The sequence below is a fragment of the Lepidochelys kempii genome, chromosome 11 (assembly GCF_965140285.1).
Source record: "Lepidochelys kempii isolate rLepKem1 chromosome 11, rLepKem1.hap1, whole genome shotgun sequence".
NCBI lineage: Eukaryota > Metazoa > Chordata > Testudines > Cheloniidae > Lepidochelys > Lepidochelys kempii.
In genome coordinates this window covers 63,472,464-63,490,794 of record NC_136390.1, presented here as the reverse complement: position 1 = coordinate 63,490,794, position 18,331 = coordinate 63,472,464, and the positions used below count along the sequence as shown (strand labels likewise).

The window sequence follows — 18,331 nt, the reverse complement described above, 5'->3', positions numbered from 1 at the left end:
GTCAGTTGTGAGCATTAACTTCCATTAAAAATTTACCACCATCACCAGATGAGCTTTCACTCATTCAGTAAAAAGACTACACCTTCCCTCTAGGGTAGCACCCATTCTGCACAGCCCAATATTCTCAAAGTTCAAAAGGTGAGCAGCGCTTCTCAGCATGAATAAATTGCTAAGTGTATTCTAAAATAATTATTTACATTTCTTTCTGTCAACCTCCCTCTGGAGGCATTCATTTGACTCACGAGTAGCATGTTTTGAGACACTGGCTGCACAAGCCCCCACTGCAAGACCAGACAAAACCTCTCTGGCATTAATGCTAGCATATCCATCATAAAGGAACCTGTGTGTCACATTAAGCCCCACTCCCCCCTATGGGGCAGATCAGTTTTCAATCTGCTGGAATACTAATTCACTGCTTAAGACAAGCTCCCAAACTGACCTTTTTGTGTTTTTAAGCCAAAGGCAGGTTTGTTTTAAAATTCAGAAACGTTTAGCAAATACTTTGAAAAATATTTACTGCATATCCTGTCGTTTAGAACGTTTACAATTTACACACACACAGACGTGAGTATGGTGTGGCAAATCATACGCTGTACTGAGACCGCTCAGTGAAGTAATACTGAACAGGTACCCGAATATTTGCAGCAAAACTGGGGCTCACACCTGTCCAGAAGTCATCCACTTCTGCCTAGGTACTGGACAGATCAGAGAACAATTTTCTGAGGAATATATTCGTAGTGTAGTATTGGAGTGCTCGAATATAAAAAAACCTCAGTTTGTCGTACACTGGTAGCTGGGAGCCCCCATCCTGGACCTGGACCCTGCTGTGCTAGGTGCTGTACAAACAAACAGACATTTCCTGCCCAGAGCTGCACTCTAATCACAGAAGCAGTTAGTGACAGTATGAGCTTTAACGTTACCTAAAGGTTAAAACAAACAAAAAACACCCAAAAAGCAAAACAAAAAACTGCAGAAAAGTAATCAAATGAAACAGCACCATTGTTAGGCATGTCTTGTCTACCGTTTCAAAGGGTCAGTACGTGACTCCACCTGTAACGCTCCTGGAATACCACCATTCCTGAAATGGAGGTAAGAACCCAGCACGCTGCATGATTTCTGGGGTGTGGATGAAAAGTGGTTTGGGCCAAGACTAATGTAGCAAAACTATTATGAAAGGGGCTATCGGACCTTTTAGTGTCTACACACAGTCTTTGTTTTTAAGGTCTCAAATTAAAGACCAAACTGCATGGTAGTCAATGTATCTACCTCAGAAAGAGAAGGGATTGAGTTGACCCTGACAGAAGTTTTGCCTGGGAGTCCCAGGTAATTTATGTGTCGTTCAAACGGTTCTCCTTGCATAGCACCCCAGTATCATGTTAAAGCAACCATGAAGAAAGGTTTGTGCTGTGAAAAGCAAGGTCTATTTTAATTATGTGAACTTGAATACTAGAGAACAGTAATGGAGATCTTGAGCAGTTATAAGGACTCTCTGGCAGGAGGTATTTTTACTAGCCAAGTTCTGCTAGGTCAGTAATAGTACATAACACTGAAAGTGGAGATTTAAGATTATTCATAAAATAGTGCTTCCCATTGGTAAAGGGATATTAGTTCACCGTGATTTTTTTTTTCAAGTTGTGAAATGAAACTACCACCTTCACAGTTGCTACCAAACATCCAATTTAATAATCATAATTAGGAGCATTAAGAACTCCTTTAAAGCTAAAAGGAGCTGTGCACTGGGTGCTATGGAAACCTGCAGCCAGTATAATTTCAACAGGTTTGAATAGGATGTTTTAGGGTGCTTGGAAAGGAGAAGCGAGGAGGGAAAGAGAAAAACAGTCCATTACAAATACAGCTTTTACAACTAAGTGACCTAGCTGAACTACAGTTCCAGAAACTAATGCCTCGTGTTTTATTCAAGGACCTAAACAGACTGTAGCCCCTCTTACTCCGTCTCCTCAGGATATTTGCTTAGGTTATAAAGCACCGATGTGTTTTACAAGTGATCACTGTCATTATTAAGGGGTTAAACCTCTCTAATACACTACTCTAAAAGCTTTTTAGTTTTGCTAATCACCACATAATACAATTAGCCAGAGATGCTGTTATTATGCAGACGCAGGAGTGCCCTGCTCACCAAGTCTCAGGCCATTACCTCCAGTTTCTGTGCTCTCTCTTTACTAAGAGGCTCCAGCAGAAAATTCAAGTTGTTGTCATCTGCTAAGGAGCGAAGGTCAAAGTAGTATTTGGCATAAACACTGGCAGGAACATTGATATTAAACTGCAGCAGCTCCAAGAAGTGTCTTTCCATCTCATTCCTAAAAAGGGTAGTAGGGAAACAAAGAAATGGGATTCAACATTTGCAATCAAGTCAAGCTGAACAGACCACGAGTCACTTTCACAATTACCGTTTTTACAACAGTCCTTCAAATTATGTACTACTGTTTTCAAAACCCAATGGATTACTTCGCTAGTGCTCAAAACAAGGTACATCTTCTGAGCCCCTGTACCTTCAGCTTAGGGAGAAAGGTTAGTGCACTGTTGCACACTCACTCTCCTGACTTAGAAGGTTCGTTCTTCAGACTTCCATTAGTGCAGCTGTACAAGTCCTCCATTCTCACTCTCTCATAAGGCCCCACTATAGAAGTCAGATGAAAGGAATGATGTATGCTGTTTATTAGCTCTGGAGAACTTGCAGACATTTCCACCGGGCTGAAAACAGGAAGGGGGTTTATTGAAGTAGAGGCGGACCAACAAAAGGAGTAGTCATATCACCAGGGCAACAAATGGATCTATGAAGAGCTGCTGCTATTATCTCAGAGAAAAAAGCCTCTTGAGGCAACATGGATTCATCTCCAATAAGTAAATAAATAAGCAAGCAGCATTAGGTGAGAAAAGGAATTTTCTTCTCAATGGCATTAGGCAGGATAACAAAGTACTTGTCAGAGCACAGGCACTAGCTTTGACTCACTATGCTATCTGTAGTGTCCAAAATATTGGGGGAAGGGGGTAGAGGAGAAGAGGCCCGTTACACTGGGGGGGAGGGAGGGGAAGAAAAGCATTCTTTGGCTACTGCAGATATCAAACAGACCACAGAGATATTTTACAAAGAAATAAAGAGAGTTTTAAAAACCTAGAAATAAACTGGTACCTGAAATAGGCAATGAAGTTCAACGCTAACTGAGAACAGCACCATAGTACCCAAGAATACACAAGTGAGCAGATGAATAAACAAACTATATGCAATTTGAAAGGTAAGCCACAAAAAAATTCAGTAAGTTGTTCTTGCTCTTGGGAAGCTTTTAAGATGGATGTTTTACCCACCGGAGGGAAAACGAATCGAGGAATCATCCAGATTGTGTCTTGGGTTGGATGGCTGGTCTCATAATGTGAATAGTAGCTTTGTGTTTGTTTCTAGCAGGGTGGACTTGAGTCCCATTGAACCTACTGCCAAAATTAATTTCCTGTTCATATGGTCATAAGCCTATAGAAATGTAAATCAGATAATGTTTTGATGATCAGGGCTTGATTTATCCCATGAATAAATGCTCTTCATCACCCCTTTTGTTCTTGCTAGACTAATACATTTTAATTGTGTAAAAATATAATACTTCATAGGATTAACAAGTCTATTAATAGCGGTTTTAAAAAAAAATCTAGCAAAAACATAATACCCATGTGTTTTCTGTACAAATGTAGGTAGCCTAAAGAATGAACAGCGTGTTCCCTCTTTTGCACAATGTAATTGACAGGATTAGCAGCTGCATGGTTAATTTGGTCACTGATTAGACACAAACTCCATCAAGGCAGAAAAGTTTATAGCAAAGAAGAATTTCCAAATATCAAATTAATTTTCTTTTAATCTTTCAATTAAGAAATTAAGAAACTGTCTTTTGGTCCAAACTTTCTGCTGGGGAGGTTGAGGCGAGGCACAGGATGACGATACACAGAATGTTGATGCTTTACTTTTGGTCATGTTGCCTCTCCATTTGCCCTTCATATCAAAATTAAAGTCATATACCCTTAAGAAAACTTCAGATAGCGTTCACTTTCCACAGCCCCAAAAAGCCAATTTTCTAACAGCTAACCAATGCATTTGGGACCTCAAGTACCGTACCACACTGCAAAATTAAGCACTTCAGTGGAGTTATAAATAGTGGAAAGTGAGTTTATTTCTGCAATATGCCTTCTGGGGCACTGCTTACTTGGTTTATAAGTGGCTGTAGAACTGTAAAGCATCTTTTTCATCAGTTCTGCAATTACCACTCTCAGAGTGAGCTGTAGCTCGTGAAAGCTTATGCTCAAATAAATTTGTTAGTCTCTAAGGTGCCACCAGTCCTCCTTTTCTTTTTACTCTCAGGTAGGTAGGGGTGTGAATGAAAGAGCAATCATAGTCCTCGATCTTCCAAATTTCAGCTCAGAGAAAATGAAGCATACAGGTTACTAGGAGTCAGCTACATCCAACAGCTGTAGAGAGTGAAAGGCTTTATTTGCACTAAAAAGTTGCACCAAACTGATTTAAGTAGAACTGGTATAAACCCTTGTGATACAAACTGATTTAAGAGTGTTCACACAAGGAGTTACACCGGTTTAGTTAGATCTGTTTCTCAATTGATTGAGGGCTTGTCTATACAGGGAAATTTACCAGCAGAATAACTATAGCAGTATAATTATTTAGTATGGGTCCCTGGTAAGTTTCCCCATTTAGACAAGTCCTTAGTTAAAATCAGAGCAGCTTGTGTTTAGACATGGCCCAATTGTTTGGAAAATAAAAGTTGCACTGGGACTGCTGCTCTGGTGTCACTCAAACAATAAGGCTCCGCTTAACATTTGCGGCAAACTTAGCACTTGCTACAAAGCTGTCTCTAACATCAGAACATGACCATTTCTGAAATTCTTTCCCAAGTGTTTCGCTCAGTAGGATTAACATACAAAAGGACTTAATTCCCACCATTGGAAAAGTAGTTTAAAATAGCAGAACAGCTAATACTGGCAAATAAATACACTGCCAAGTACTAATTAAAGGGACACTGTGAGATTGAATTGGGCCTAAGTTAGGTTTGGTTAAGAGGAAATCACTTACCAGTGGCAGTTTCCTAAATATCTAGATCACATTAGGCCACCACAATTGGGTCTGTTCTGCACAAACTCCAAGCTCGGAGTTCTAAACTTCTAGTTTCAAACAGGGGCCAACCCCTGCAGTGAAACATGAACCTTCTCCTAGAATGCCAGCTCCTTTCAATCCAATGGTGGAAAGTTTTCCATGTGCATGAGAGACTTGATCAAAAAGATCACAGAACCTTCAACTCAGCAACTGTCCACACTAGTGAAAAACATCTTAAAAAATTAAACTTCTTTTCAGCCCTATGTCCATTCAATTTGCTCCTAGCAGGGTTAAAGGATGAGATGCTGACTTTTAATAATCAGCAGGATTCCCCAGTATTGCCAGCACCAGTTCAGTTGTACCAGTGATACCGATGTGAAATTTTTCAAGAATGCTTTGAGCTAAGGTGAATGGTGATTTATCACAACTGGTATCTGCTAAAAGAACACCAGTTCCACTTTTCTCCTCCAAAACAGTCAATAGAGCCCCATTCTTGAAGACCTGTCTGCAGGAAAGGGGTGTGTATAAAACAAGCAGTGACAGAGTAAAAGCCAAGGGAAACACCTTGAACAGTAACAGAGGAATGTTTTTGGTGTGAAGGATGATAAACACAAAATTGGTTTTAAAAGGATCATTATCTCAAAACACTTTTCTGAGGTTTTATTCTTCGGAAAGTGCAATTACTATGTGGGAAGAGAAATGTGTGACCCTGGTTCTCAAAAAAAAAATATCCTGGGGAAAAAAAATCCTTTAAAACCAACAGGTCAAATGTTGAGCCCTAGTTTGAGGCTGAATCCAAAGTACAGTGCTTAGGGAACATATGCAGAGTACGTCACATTTCTGCATTGTAAAGCTACCACTGAGAAAGAAACCAGATGCCTACTGTTATAGCACACACAACTGCCTTATGCTGAATAAGGCTGAACATGTACTTGGAATTATAACGGTCAGGCTGTTAATTGTTTTTGTTAACACACAGAAGAGCTAGCTAGAACCTGGGAGAAGTGAAGCACCGAATCCAGTGTGAAGTTCCTTATGTACAATGCTTTGTGGATCCTCTGAGGTGCTTAGATACCACGATGATAAATAATTGAGAACAGAGATAAAACCAAGAAACTAAGAAACATAATTAAACTGCTGCTTTGACAATGTTCTCTTGGATACCGAGCCTACTGAGTTGTAAATTGAAACCAAGAGCTGATGGGTTTTGAGAGCTTAAGTCCTCGCCATATAAAAGCCTAGTGACATTGGTTCTGGGGAGAAGGGCCTTCTCTAGAACATTAGCAGGTTGATTAAAGGTATCAGTTAAAACCACTTTAGTAGGTAATTTAGTATTTGTCCTAAGCGCTACTTTATTTGAATTAAATAAAATGGATTAGTCCCTGGAGCTTGATGTTCAGTTTGACATGAAGTCACTTCTACGAGAACAAAAACATATGTAGAACACAAGGTCATGGGTACTGAGTAGATGTAAATAATATCACTATGTTCATATTAATATAAAATGTCATGCAGTTTGAGTGCACCAATCACCATACAAATCCAATAAGAGGGGTTACGGAAGGAGTGACCTAGTTTTAGTGTGTGTGTAAAGCCAAATAGCTGGCCAAGTGAATTCTTTGGAAAGTATTCCAGCAAAGGCCTCCTAGTTATACAGACTAACAGCCACATCAATTTACCTCAGTCAAGTTACCCCACACATCCAAAAGAAATGTTTCCTCTGCTCTTTAGCTACCCTACCTGCTATTTTACCTCCCTGGCTTCTTCTCAATCTACCCAGAACAGGTAGTTCAGTTGATATCCTGCACTGGCCTTCATACTGCTGCCCTTAAAAGGCTGGTGGGGAAAAGCAGCAAGATGAAGAATCTTCCAGACTGAGGACTCTCACCCGGTGTAGACTATCTGTCCTGAAACCTGGAGTGTTTAAGACTTCAGATGCAGGATGGGTCTCAGCCTGTCATCATTTGGGGAAACAGGAAAGTAGCTAGAATAAAATCTTCCCCTTTTCTGATGGCCTTTCAGAAGTAGTCTGTCGTCCCAAACTGCATTCGCAAGGGGGCAGTTTGGAGAATTCTCTGAAGCTAATTAGCCCTGCTAGCTAATGCCTAAGAGGCACAAATCCACAGCAATGCAAGCTTACTGGGGAAGTGGAGATAAAAAGGCTTTTGGTGTCCCTACAACAAAGATCCTCTGAAAGAGAGATCCTGGTAGTCTGGCTGGTTTCCCTACCTCAGAAACCTTGACACTACTTCTTGTCTTAGGTCCTTGGAACACACTGGCTTTTCGCAGGAAGGCAGAACACCAGTTTTGGATGTAGTAAGCAACCCTGCAACCAGACTCGTGGGCCGGCTTCTGCCTGATGCAGTCTCTTTATTCCATACTTGATTGGAGGAGGACTGGACTGAGCGAGCTTAGCATCTGCAACTAGTCTTTAACTTTTGCCTAAAAGATGTTCCCCATCCATCTTTTGGCAGATCCTTGAATTTCTGCTGAACGTGTGTGTGAAGTCTTAAAAAAGGCAGTCTTGTTCTCATGGAAACATCAATACTGTAAATAGTTTATCATACTGTCATCTCACTGATGTCCAAGGAGACAGATACCACTGCTGTCTCCACCCTGCCAAATCAGCTTTTTGAGAACCTTTATTCTGTTTGGGAAGAGAAACTAACAAGTGCCTGGGCTGTCTAACACAGCTCTAGTTAGCATCTGTCCATGAAGTACAGGTAGTTTCCAATGACGACACCTGCCATCGAGGTGAACTGGCAAATCTTTATCCAAAGGTGTCCCAGTGTTTCTGATGATGGTCCTGAAGTGCTGTACCACATGTCTAATCTGACAGAAGTCATCATTAGAACCAGGATCTAACAGGGAGTGTGATGCAACCATCTTGGTGTTCCTACATTGAAGGTACTACTTACCTACCATCTTTGACCCAGCTGTGGTTGCAGGACACAAACATCAACTAGCTCAGAAGGAAGTGGATGGGTACTATTACCCTATTCCCAGATACATTAATATGTATGCTTTGTATCCTAGATGGTCTCCGAATTTAAAGGACCTTATCTTCAAGTTTGTAGAAAGCCAAATCCAGAAAGTTAGTAATTTTCATGTTCAGAGTCTTAAAATACTATGTAAACATTAAATATCATCCTGGAAAGAGTTTGCTTACTGTCTTCTTCCCCAGCAAAGAGATGCTTTGCATCAGAAGAGTTCTCTTCCTCCTTACCATCTAAATCTCTCAAATCATTTTTAAAAACTGCCTTAATCCCAAACAAGCATTGCAGGTTTCTGCAAAAGCAGGAGCAGCTAAACTATGAGAGTAAGCGTGTTAACACTAGGACCATCACAGGAGCCTCAGCCATAGACATCAGCCCAGAGACCAGTACACCTTGAGGGAGTCCAAACCTCTATTTCAATATACGCACTGCTTCCAAAGCACAGGAGACAACTAGGTCTTAAGATACCATGTCATAAAGTGGTTAAGCGTAGAAATCTGATGCAACATTGAGTTCAGAACAAAAAAAAAGGCATCAGGCTGATCGATGCTTCCTGCTGTCTTGCACTGGAAATCCTGCTGACAGAAGCTGAGGCACCTGAAAGTTTTGACCAGTTGCTTGCTGAAGTTGAAGTCAGCATAGGCCAGTCTTAATGCATACCCATCTTGCAGTTCAGAAGAAGACATGTTTTGCTAAACAAAGAGTCTGAATCAATCACCGCTGAAGGTAGTATGAAACTTCAGGACGTCCTAAGGAAAGCAATATATTGGGCCTTTCCGGCCACTGAGGAGCTGAAAGGTTGGGATGCCCTATTGATGGGAAAACACACAAGGTGCCAAAAGAACTAATGACCAGCTGGTTCACACATGGTCAAGAGCCTTTAAGGCCTTCTGAGCAAACTATGCATCTGAGTAGGCCCAAAAAGATTCAGAGAGTCAGGTCTTGGCCTGAGCGCCATGTGAGGAAGTGTCATTGCAAAACCAGTCAGGAACTGCTCTGAGGCAAAAAATACAAGTCAAGCTTCTACACGAGGGACACAGTGTGACTGTTCAAAACATTCACATTGTTTTGTGAACCAAAAAATGTATTATCCCCCAACCCAACTCTTCTCCACACACTTTTACCCATCAACACAAGCACAGACCACCACAAGAACACAGCAGGAGCTGTGAGGCTCAAGGCCTACGTGTAATCACAGAGGTGGTTCACGGTTTCCTAAGATTTGCTATTGGAGAACCTGAGGCAAAAAGAATAGGCAAGAGGAACAAGTTTATTTGTACGATGAGCAGTACAGTTGAAGAACTGATTGCAGAGACCATGGGAAAGTGCTTTCAACAACTCATTCAGAAGAGAAAGGCAGTCGCAGCACTAGGGGTGCCTATGTGCCACAGTAGGTTCTGGCACAAGATACCTGCTTCCGGACTAAACGGAAGGGGGTGTTCCTGATTTGGCTGAAAGCTGGAATATGAATCCAGGAGTGAGAAATCACAACTAATCCTGAAAGCTCTTACAAAAAAATCCAAAAGCAACAAAAAGTATTTTAACCAATTCTTACTTTAAATGTCAATGGATTTTTTTTTTTTAATTTCCACTGTGTCTATAAACCAAATATTTCTTTATTGCACTAGCAAACGGATAGTGAGTATCCGTATTGAAAGTGATATCGATTAGTAACTAGCTTGGTTTTTTTTTTTTATCATCAGGCTAAGGGAAGTGAAAATGACAGACAGCAAAAAATTAAAAGTTATTAGTAACACCAATATGGACTTGTTCTAAGAGAACGCTTTTATCTGGAGTTTCCCTGTTAACAGACAGATAATTCTACTTTCAAGGAAATGAAGCCTGACAACATGAACTATTTCAATTCTCCATACTGCACACCAGCCTTAGAATGGACAACTTTACAATAATGGCAGCTCTCCAAAAAACACTGTTTTTAAGAAAGCAGCAAATTGACCAAACTTGCAACTTACATGTCCTCAACCGTAATGTCCTTCAATATTTGGCAGTAATCCACATTCCACACAGCCTGATCATCCCAAACCTTAGAAGCCAGCAGAATAGCTCCTAGAACTATTCTCTTCCAGTTACTAGGACAGATGTCAATCTCCGCATAGGTTAAGAGTCTTTCCAAGTAAACCTACAGAAAGAGAACTCATCTTAGACATCTCAATCTGAAGTTTGAGTTCCAAACAAGCGTTCAGTTGGATTTAATTAGATTTTACCAATTATGTTCATTTATTTATCCCATATCCATTAAGCTACCAGAATTAGGGGCTATTACTGAATGTTAGCATTCAGACTTTCAAAAAGATTACACATTCCATTTTAAATACAAGACATTAAAGAACTGAATGATCCTGAAGTGCAGAATACAACTCATGAAGTAAAACCAGTTTCTAACAACAAGCTCTGCTGCACCAGTAAGACTCGTGATGAAAAAGTCATTCACAACACTGACATTTTCATTAATGCCAACCTGGGATTATTAACCACTCCACTCTAATGCATTAGCCTTCTCTCTTCATGGCTGGGCTGGTGTGTTTAAAGCAAGACAGCACATATTGCGATCTGCATTTAAACAAAAAATTTTCACAGCCTTAAGCTGTATTGCATCTATTTGCCCCATGCCCATCATTATGGCATCCAGGTTCCTTCACATCACATCTCCACTTCAATCTGAATGAAACAGATTGTTAGCCACCACACACACACCTCAGTAAAAGCTACCCTCACGTCTCAGCTTGCTGCACTGAGAGGTAGGTGGTGACAAAGCCTCAAGTAGAAAACTTTCAAAGTTCCAAATGAATTTCCTACCTCCTCAGATACAATTTCTAACAGCCCCCAAGCAGCTTTAATCTCAACTGCTTCCTTACGGACACTGCGCTTCCTACAAGTACATGCTGGTTTACTCCAGGGCTACCTGTGCCAAGCAGCTGGCACTTTTATACAAAAAAATTACTTTTGAAAAAAAATCTACTTGTGAATCAAGATTTTAAACTCCATTCACAAGTGGGTGTGAGGGGCTGGAGAGAACTCTAGCTTAGCGACCTCAATGTTTTCAATACTTTTTCATCTATTCATAAGACTTTTTTGAATGGAAAAAGTGGACTAATAAATAGTGAATTAACCTTCTGCTTGTAGGCTTATACTGGAATCCCAGAGTTTTTCCAATAGCTAATAGAGCCACCTACTGGCGGAAGTCCACTTTTTAAAAACAAACTTCTTCGGCTCAGGGGAAGTGCTAATTTCCAAATACGTGTATTGGCCAGAATGCCTGCGGTCAGATACGACCTGCCCTGTAAAAAATGCCTGCATGCTTTAGGAAAGCAACACAAAATGCTTACAGAGTTTCAGTAGCTCAATGTAGTTATTTAGCCTTCTTGGTCACAATTTTTATTAAATCATTTCTTAACATCAGGAGTCCGCTTCTTTGCCACACTCAGTTCTGTTACCTCTTTTTGGCTGCAGTTCTTTCCTCCTCTGCTCATCTCTGCATTATTGTTTCCTATCCCAGATGTGAAACTAAACTGAAATTACCATATAGTTTTAGTAGGCAACTGAAGCCCAAATTTCAGTAGTCCTCATCCCCAGAATAATTTTATAAATTAGGAAGTGTTTTTTGGACAATCAGTGTCAATCTTCAGTTTCTTTATCTGCCACACTTTTCAAAGTCACATGGCAAGAACATAATGAGATGGTCGTATGTTTTGGATGGGTTTTTTTTAAGGTACTATCAAATATACCTGGAAGCAGTCAGAGGACTAAACTCAACAGCTGGATATTGATAAAATGGGAGGAGGGGCTCCAGCATTGCAATGGCAAGGTGGCTCAGCTGCTGAGATTCTTACCAGAGTGCTGTTCCTGGACCCACTTAGGGGCTCTATCGTCCACATCAGTCTCTGGCTAATATACATCTGATAAACTAGAAGAGGCCCACCTCCTCAACTGATGGAAGGGAAATGGAGTTAATTCCCCCCCAACTCTAGAGGTGTTTAGGGTGGTGGTCCATTATTGGATCTTCCTCTAAACTCCCAATTTCTGCAAAAGATCTCTACTATATTATTATACACAACCACATTTTGTTTCTCCGCCACCAGCACATCACTCCTCCGTCCCTCTGGTATCATGCAGAGTAAATAGGACATGATTAGTTTTACTGTTGCTCACAGGTTTCTGAATAAACCAGTTACGTTCAGTACACTGTGGCTTGGAAAAGGCATGAGCAGCAAGGGCTCCACTGATTCGATTTACCCAAGAGTGTATCTTAGTCACCGTAAGGGCAAGCAGCCTATTTTTAAATGAAAGCTTAAAATGCTGTGAAACTGATTACTTAAAATCCCTTTAGAAAAGTTTCACTGCTCTCCAGGAAAATTATCCTACATACCACTGGTGAATGGATTTTTCAAGCCCTGCCTGCATACCTCAGGTGAAATGAGACGTGATGTCAAAGGCCACTGGCCTTCAGCCACCTTGTAAAGGAAGGTCACTGCTACATCTGCAGTTAAGAAAAAGTAGGGAAGTCTATACGTGAATTTGAAGTTAACGTGCCTGACTGACAGTCCTGGAAACCAAGTACTGCAGATACCACATGGGCAGACATCGCACGCTTCATAGTGCTTCTAGGATTTAGACAGCAGTTCAGTCAATTCAATCCTAGGCATCTGTGCGATGAGAAAGGGCAATAAACTTTCTAATGTGGATATTTCCCTTAAGAATTATATTGAAGCCACAACTCCGTTCTTAGTGGCCAACGAACAGCCATTCAATAGTGGTTGTTTTTAATATCACTACTGACGGGGGCCAGATTCAACCAGTGGCCCAGTCGTTAAAGTGCCATAACCCTGTCACCATTCCCCTATAACTGCATCTCACTAGTAACTATTCACCTTTCATTAATAGTATCAAATTGGAACAAATGGTTCATTTTACAAACTGACCGGACCCTGCATATGCAGACACAGGAAAGGAACTGTAAGTGTCATTCCTGAAATATCAGAAAAATTATAAATAAAATGTTACAGCTGATTGATAAACGCTGCTTTGCAGTTATATCTGCATTACATCCAGACAGACTCCTTTTTCAATTTACGTCTACCTTATATTCAGCAGAGTTTAATCAACTTGTTCAATAGAAAAGAAATGTTGACAGCTTGAACCGAATGACCGAGTATGTCTTACCAGTGTCACTATTGCACATTCAGCCGTCAGCTGCGCTGCACTAAAAAGCGTCCGTACAAAACGGTAAATGTGCTTGTGATCAGGGTCATGCTTGCTGTAGTCATCTGGAACTTCTTCCCGCTGAAATAGAAAGTGCCTAGAGTTAGTCACTGCACTTCTAAATGTTACTTGGGACTGCTTTTTACAGCAATACACTATTGTTTCCTTTCACCAGTCTGAAAGACAAATCTACACAAACTTTTGCTTTGGAAAGAGAAGGAACAAAATTCTATACAAGATAGAAAGCAGCACTGGCCATAAGAGTAAATATTAGGAGAGGTCTCTAACAAAAGCAATAGTTTTACCTGGTCTTTTGTAGTCCAGTTTTAATTCACATTTTTCTCCTATAAGGATATAGGTTTGAATGAAAGGCAGATGACTGCCTCTGTCATCCTGAAGTTACATTTCTTGGTTATATCCTTGAAGTGATGATTAGAAGTACGTAATCTTGACAGGCGAGATGGTAGGTAACATTCTTGGCATGCCAGTGTCCACGCTGCGTTCTTCTATATCCACACGGCAATTACATATACATCAGGAATCCCTAGGCATTCTGCTTCTCTGAAAGTATCATGCAAGATTTTCACTGCTCTGCATGAGCTACCTAGCATGATGCAAGGGAAATTCCAAGTTCTGAAAGGTAATTCTTCCCTATGGGCAGCAGGCAAGAGCATGAACGAACCCCGTGGGGGACTAACGCATCTACGGAACCTTCCTATTTAGCAGGAAGCAAAAATTCCATCCCAAAATAAGCCACAATCACAAATATTGGAGGCACTGATTTTTCAAAAGACAAAGTGAAGCTCCATACAGATACCTCATAAGGTTTCCCTCCAGGCTGAGGGGGAGGGTGGTGAATGAGAAAAAATCCTGCAGAATGATCCCAGAAAAACAAAATTAGAAGGTAACTATCCCTTCTTTAAAAGATACCATCCCTGAAGGATTCTTACTCCTGGCAAAAAGGAAGTTTAAAGGAAATCCCAAAACAGTTTCAGTAAGACAAACCAACAGCTACAGCAAGGCCAAAGCCAAATATAAAATGTTTTTGAATATGGGAGAAGACAGGCATAAGGATTAAGACAAAAACAATCAAAGTCTTCAAAAATCTGGCCAACTCACATATAGGACATCCTGGTATCCAAAACTTTATGGTGACATGAGAGAGTTTGGGCTCTCCTATTTTAGAAACAGGTTTTGCAGGACTGAGATGGAAAAGAGCTCTTCCTCGAGTCCAAAGCCAAAGGGCAGCAAATGAATGGGGTGAGAATTGAATGCCTGCTTTGCATACGTCTAACAACAACATTCTTAACATAGGCAGGCAGAGGCTGGTCTGTGTCTGATCAAATGAGCTGACATTGACCTGGCTGGCTTCAAACTAGGCTTAAAAAAGCAAAAAAACCCAGGAAGTCAGACATGGTGCTCTTACGTAAGAGATGTCAAAAGAAATAAAACCGATGAGAACAGTTCCTGCCAAATAGAAACCCAAGATCTTTTGGGCAAACCATATGTGAAAAAAGGCCTCTCCAGGACGGGCATGCAAATGTGGGAATAATGCCGGCAGGAGGTTCATCTGCATCAGAGGCCATGCCACACACACCTGATGCTGAGCCAAGCTCGGGCCCTCATGCCCTGACTTTGAGCTCCTATCATTTGTCTAGGGAAATGACAACCTGATAAAAGGTCTCTGCCCTGAGGTCCACCAGCCTTTTGGACATGAAGGCCCAGTTGCCTATGAATTAATGTTTTACTGCTGCATTTTGGTTAACCTGTCAGGATAGATTCCAGTATCAAACATAAGGTTTCCTGGCTTCTGTTCTTCCATCTGGCCAGACCATCCACAACCAGCAAGATTTCAGGTACAAGGTGCAAGACTTAACCAAGAGATGTGCTCAGCACAATATTTTCTCAGCCGCATTTGAGACAGGGCCAGTGGTGAGAATTATCTACCACAGCTTCACTCATTGGTCTGAAATAGGGTACAACTTTATTGGAAAGGACTTCTAACCCAGAGAGCTCTGATGAAACACAATATAGTTTTAAGGAGAGCATCTAAGGTGGTACCGCACTCAGATGGCTAGGTCTCTGGTTCTGAACTTGTATAGAGAGGAGAGGCTAGAATCTTTGGGTATGTCTACACGGCAATTAGACACCTGTGGCTGGCCCATGCCAGCTGACTCAGACTTGTAGAGCTTGGGCTAAGGGGCTGCTCAACTGCAGTGTAGAGGTTCGGGCTTGGGCTGCAGCCCGAGCTCTGGGACCCTCCCATCTCATAGGGTCCTAGAGCCTGGGCTCCAGCCTAAGCCTGTACATCTACACTGAAACTGAGCAGCCCCTTAGCCCAAGCCTAAGTCAGCTGGCACAGGCTGGCCTCAGGTGTCTAACTGCAGTGTAGACATATGCTTTGAAGCGGAGCTACCCTAAGTTAAAGGCTTTAGCAGCTGTGAGTCAGGGGCAACTAGTCACTTGGCACCTCCTGCCAATGCTTCATTTGGGAACGTAAAGTCTTGTTCAAGACAGACAGACCTCAGCACTACTGGCTTCAAAACAGACCAGAGGATACTAGGAACTCTGCAAACGGTGAAGTTCCTATCTTTGTAAGGGATGATGTTGGACTCTGATCTCTGGGCTGAAAGGGAAGCGGAGTCAGGGAGGGCACAACCCAAGTGTCCAGCTGTCAAACCTGACTCTGCCATACAAGCCAAGGATTTCTCCTTCAAATCACTGAGCCAGATTCATAAGTTTCTGGGGGATTTAAAGGAGGGAAGAAGGGGATGCTTTTCTCCCGTCCCAAGTGGCTGAAACAGAGGATGATATCCAAAACAGACAAAGGAATTCTACAAGCAAGTAGCAGTGGAGTGAGTGAACTCTAAGGCAAAGCTACCTGAAGTGCCTGACACCGGAAATAAAACACAGGACACAGAATCAGGATTCCTCAGAGGCTGCTGGACACTGGAATCCTACTGATGATCATAGGCCAGCAGATTCAGGAGGGAAATAGAAGGGGGAAAAGTGAAGGAAAGAGTTATGATCTGACTGGAAGGCAGGGAGGGTCATGGAAAAGGATATCGGGAACAGTCAAAGCTGGACAGGATGACGCGGTACTGAAACATCTGCCAAAGAGATACAAGCAGGAATGTAAAATTTCAAAAGCTTAATCTCTGTGGTGACAAGTGATCAACAGGCAGAGGTGGCCTGCACTCCTACTCATTATCACTGTCTTTAGGGACAGAAAAGATGTAGAGCTTGCAGATTTCTGCCTACCTCACACAGAGTTGATACTCCTCTATGGAAGCTATCTTTACAGAATAATTCTTTTGCCAAATTAAACTGCTTTTAAAGAAGTTTTAGATACTAGAGGTCAAACACCGCCACTACACAGACACTGTAAAGAATGACTTGTAAAGTTACTTTAAAAAGTATGAAACTCAACTATTATAAGTCAATACACACACCCCACACCAGAAATATCATTTATATTTAACACTAATAGTTATGTTAATACTAAAGCATATTTTTAGGATCTGGCAGGAAGATTAATCAAAGCTGAATCTGTTTAAATATCTGAAAGACAAACTTTTTTTTTTTAAACCACAAAAGTCTTTTAAACCAGCACAGACACTTCTAAGTTCAATCCTGATGAAAAGGAAAACAAAGTAAATGACCAGGACTCTGCAAGGCAGTCAACTTGACACCACTCAACAACTACACGCTGAAGCGCAGAGTCTTCAGCTCAAATCTACTATCAGGTTTGTACCTTAGAAGATTGTCTGTAAACAGGAGCATGAAAACTAATAACTTTAGAACAATATGTTGAATGCCTCAAACTGCCAGGGTAAGAGACATTAAGCGTATTTACTTTAAAATTTTGCCTTTCAGGTTCATTAAAGGCCAGACTCACCGTCTCCTGCTTTGTGTGATGCTTTATGAACTATGTACTCCTATTTGCTATCACTTAAAGGTTACGCACAAAGGCTGTAAAGGTAAAGCATGCTTCCTCCAAAATGATTATACAGCCTTGACCAAGCGCTTGGCACGAAATAGTGTTAAAAAAAACAAAACAAAAAACAGACACAGGGAATAGTAAGAATCAGAATAAACATGGAACTAATATGATGCATGTTAAATGTCACCACTTCACTTTAACACATCTTATTCTTCAAATACCATGAGGAAAAGTGAAGGGTACATTGCAATTGCCTATTGACATAATAGTTGGTCGTCTATTCATAAACCAATTTGGTTTTAGAAGCTCCAAGAGGAGAAGACCACATAACTTTGCCTGCACTTAGATCTATATTAACAAAAAGTAATTTTACTCTTTTGAAGGAATGCTATTTATATTGGATATACAAGACCGACAAGGATAAAAATACATACATGAGTAACAACAAAAATAAGCTCAAAAAATTACACTTACCGTGAGAGGATGCGATTTTTCATCAAAAATATCCAATGATCTGACTGAATCTCTATCAAACAAGAGTACACATTTTACCAATGGAGTTTAACTATTGGCAGAGCAAAGCATTTGATACTGTAAAAACTGTTCACCACATTAAATCACATTTTTTAGTTTTGCACGTTTTTCCTGGAATTTGGCACTAGGTTTTGCTGCAATCCTATCAGCGTGGTTATGAAGAGATTTTCCATAACTGAAAGAATTTAATAAGCAAAATCAAGCATGTGAACAGCTAGCTATGTTCTCACTACCAGAAGTTAAATTAAGTATCTGCATAAAGGCCCTAGAGTTGACATTATATTAAATGTATTTACTGTATAGGCTCTTCTGAAAACAAACTTTCATCTCATTATAAAGTAACACTTCTCATACAGTCATACAACGTATGCTGCAGCTAAATATAATGCGACAAGCCCTGGCAGCATGGTGCCAATGGATCTACTGCTAGGTCTTTGCCGCAAGAAACCAAAAACATGTTTTTACATTGAAACCGCTAACGTGAGTGAGCTGTCTTGATGTAAAATCCTAGCAGAGACAAAGCACAGGTGGTTT

The 18,331-nt window shown here is 40.9% G+C and overlaps 1 protein-coding gene across 4 annotated transcripts in view; it reads right to left on the bottom strand.

Moving 5' to 3' along the window:
- The window catches only part of CCNYL1 (cyclin Y like 1), a 51,217-nt gene that overhangs the window by 2,775 nt on the left and 30,111 nt on the right, over window positions 1-18,331 (bottom strand). For all 4 annotated transcript variants that reach the window (XM_073306644.1, XM_073306645.1, XM_073306647.1 and 1 more), the window contains 4 exons: window positions 17,738-17,789; window positions 13,282-13,401; window positions 10,074-10,240; window positions 2,156-2,318 (listed from right to left, as the gene is read on the bottom strand). In XM_073306644.1, coding sequence (XP_073162745.1) covers window positions 2,156-2,318; window positions 10,074-10,240; window positions 13,282-13,401; window positions 17,738-17,789 — 502 coding nt within the window. The remainder of the gene's footprint in view (window positions 1-2,155; window positions 2,319-10,073; window positions 10,241-13,281; window positions 13,402-17,737; window positions 17,790-18,331) is intronic.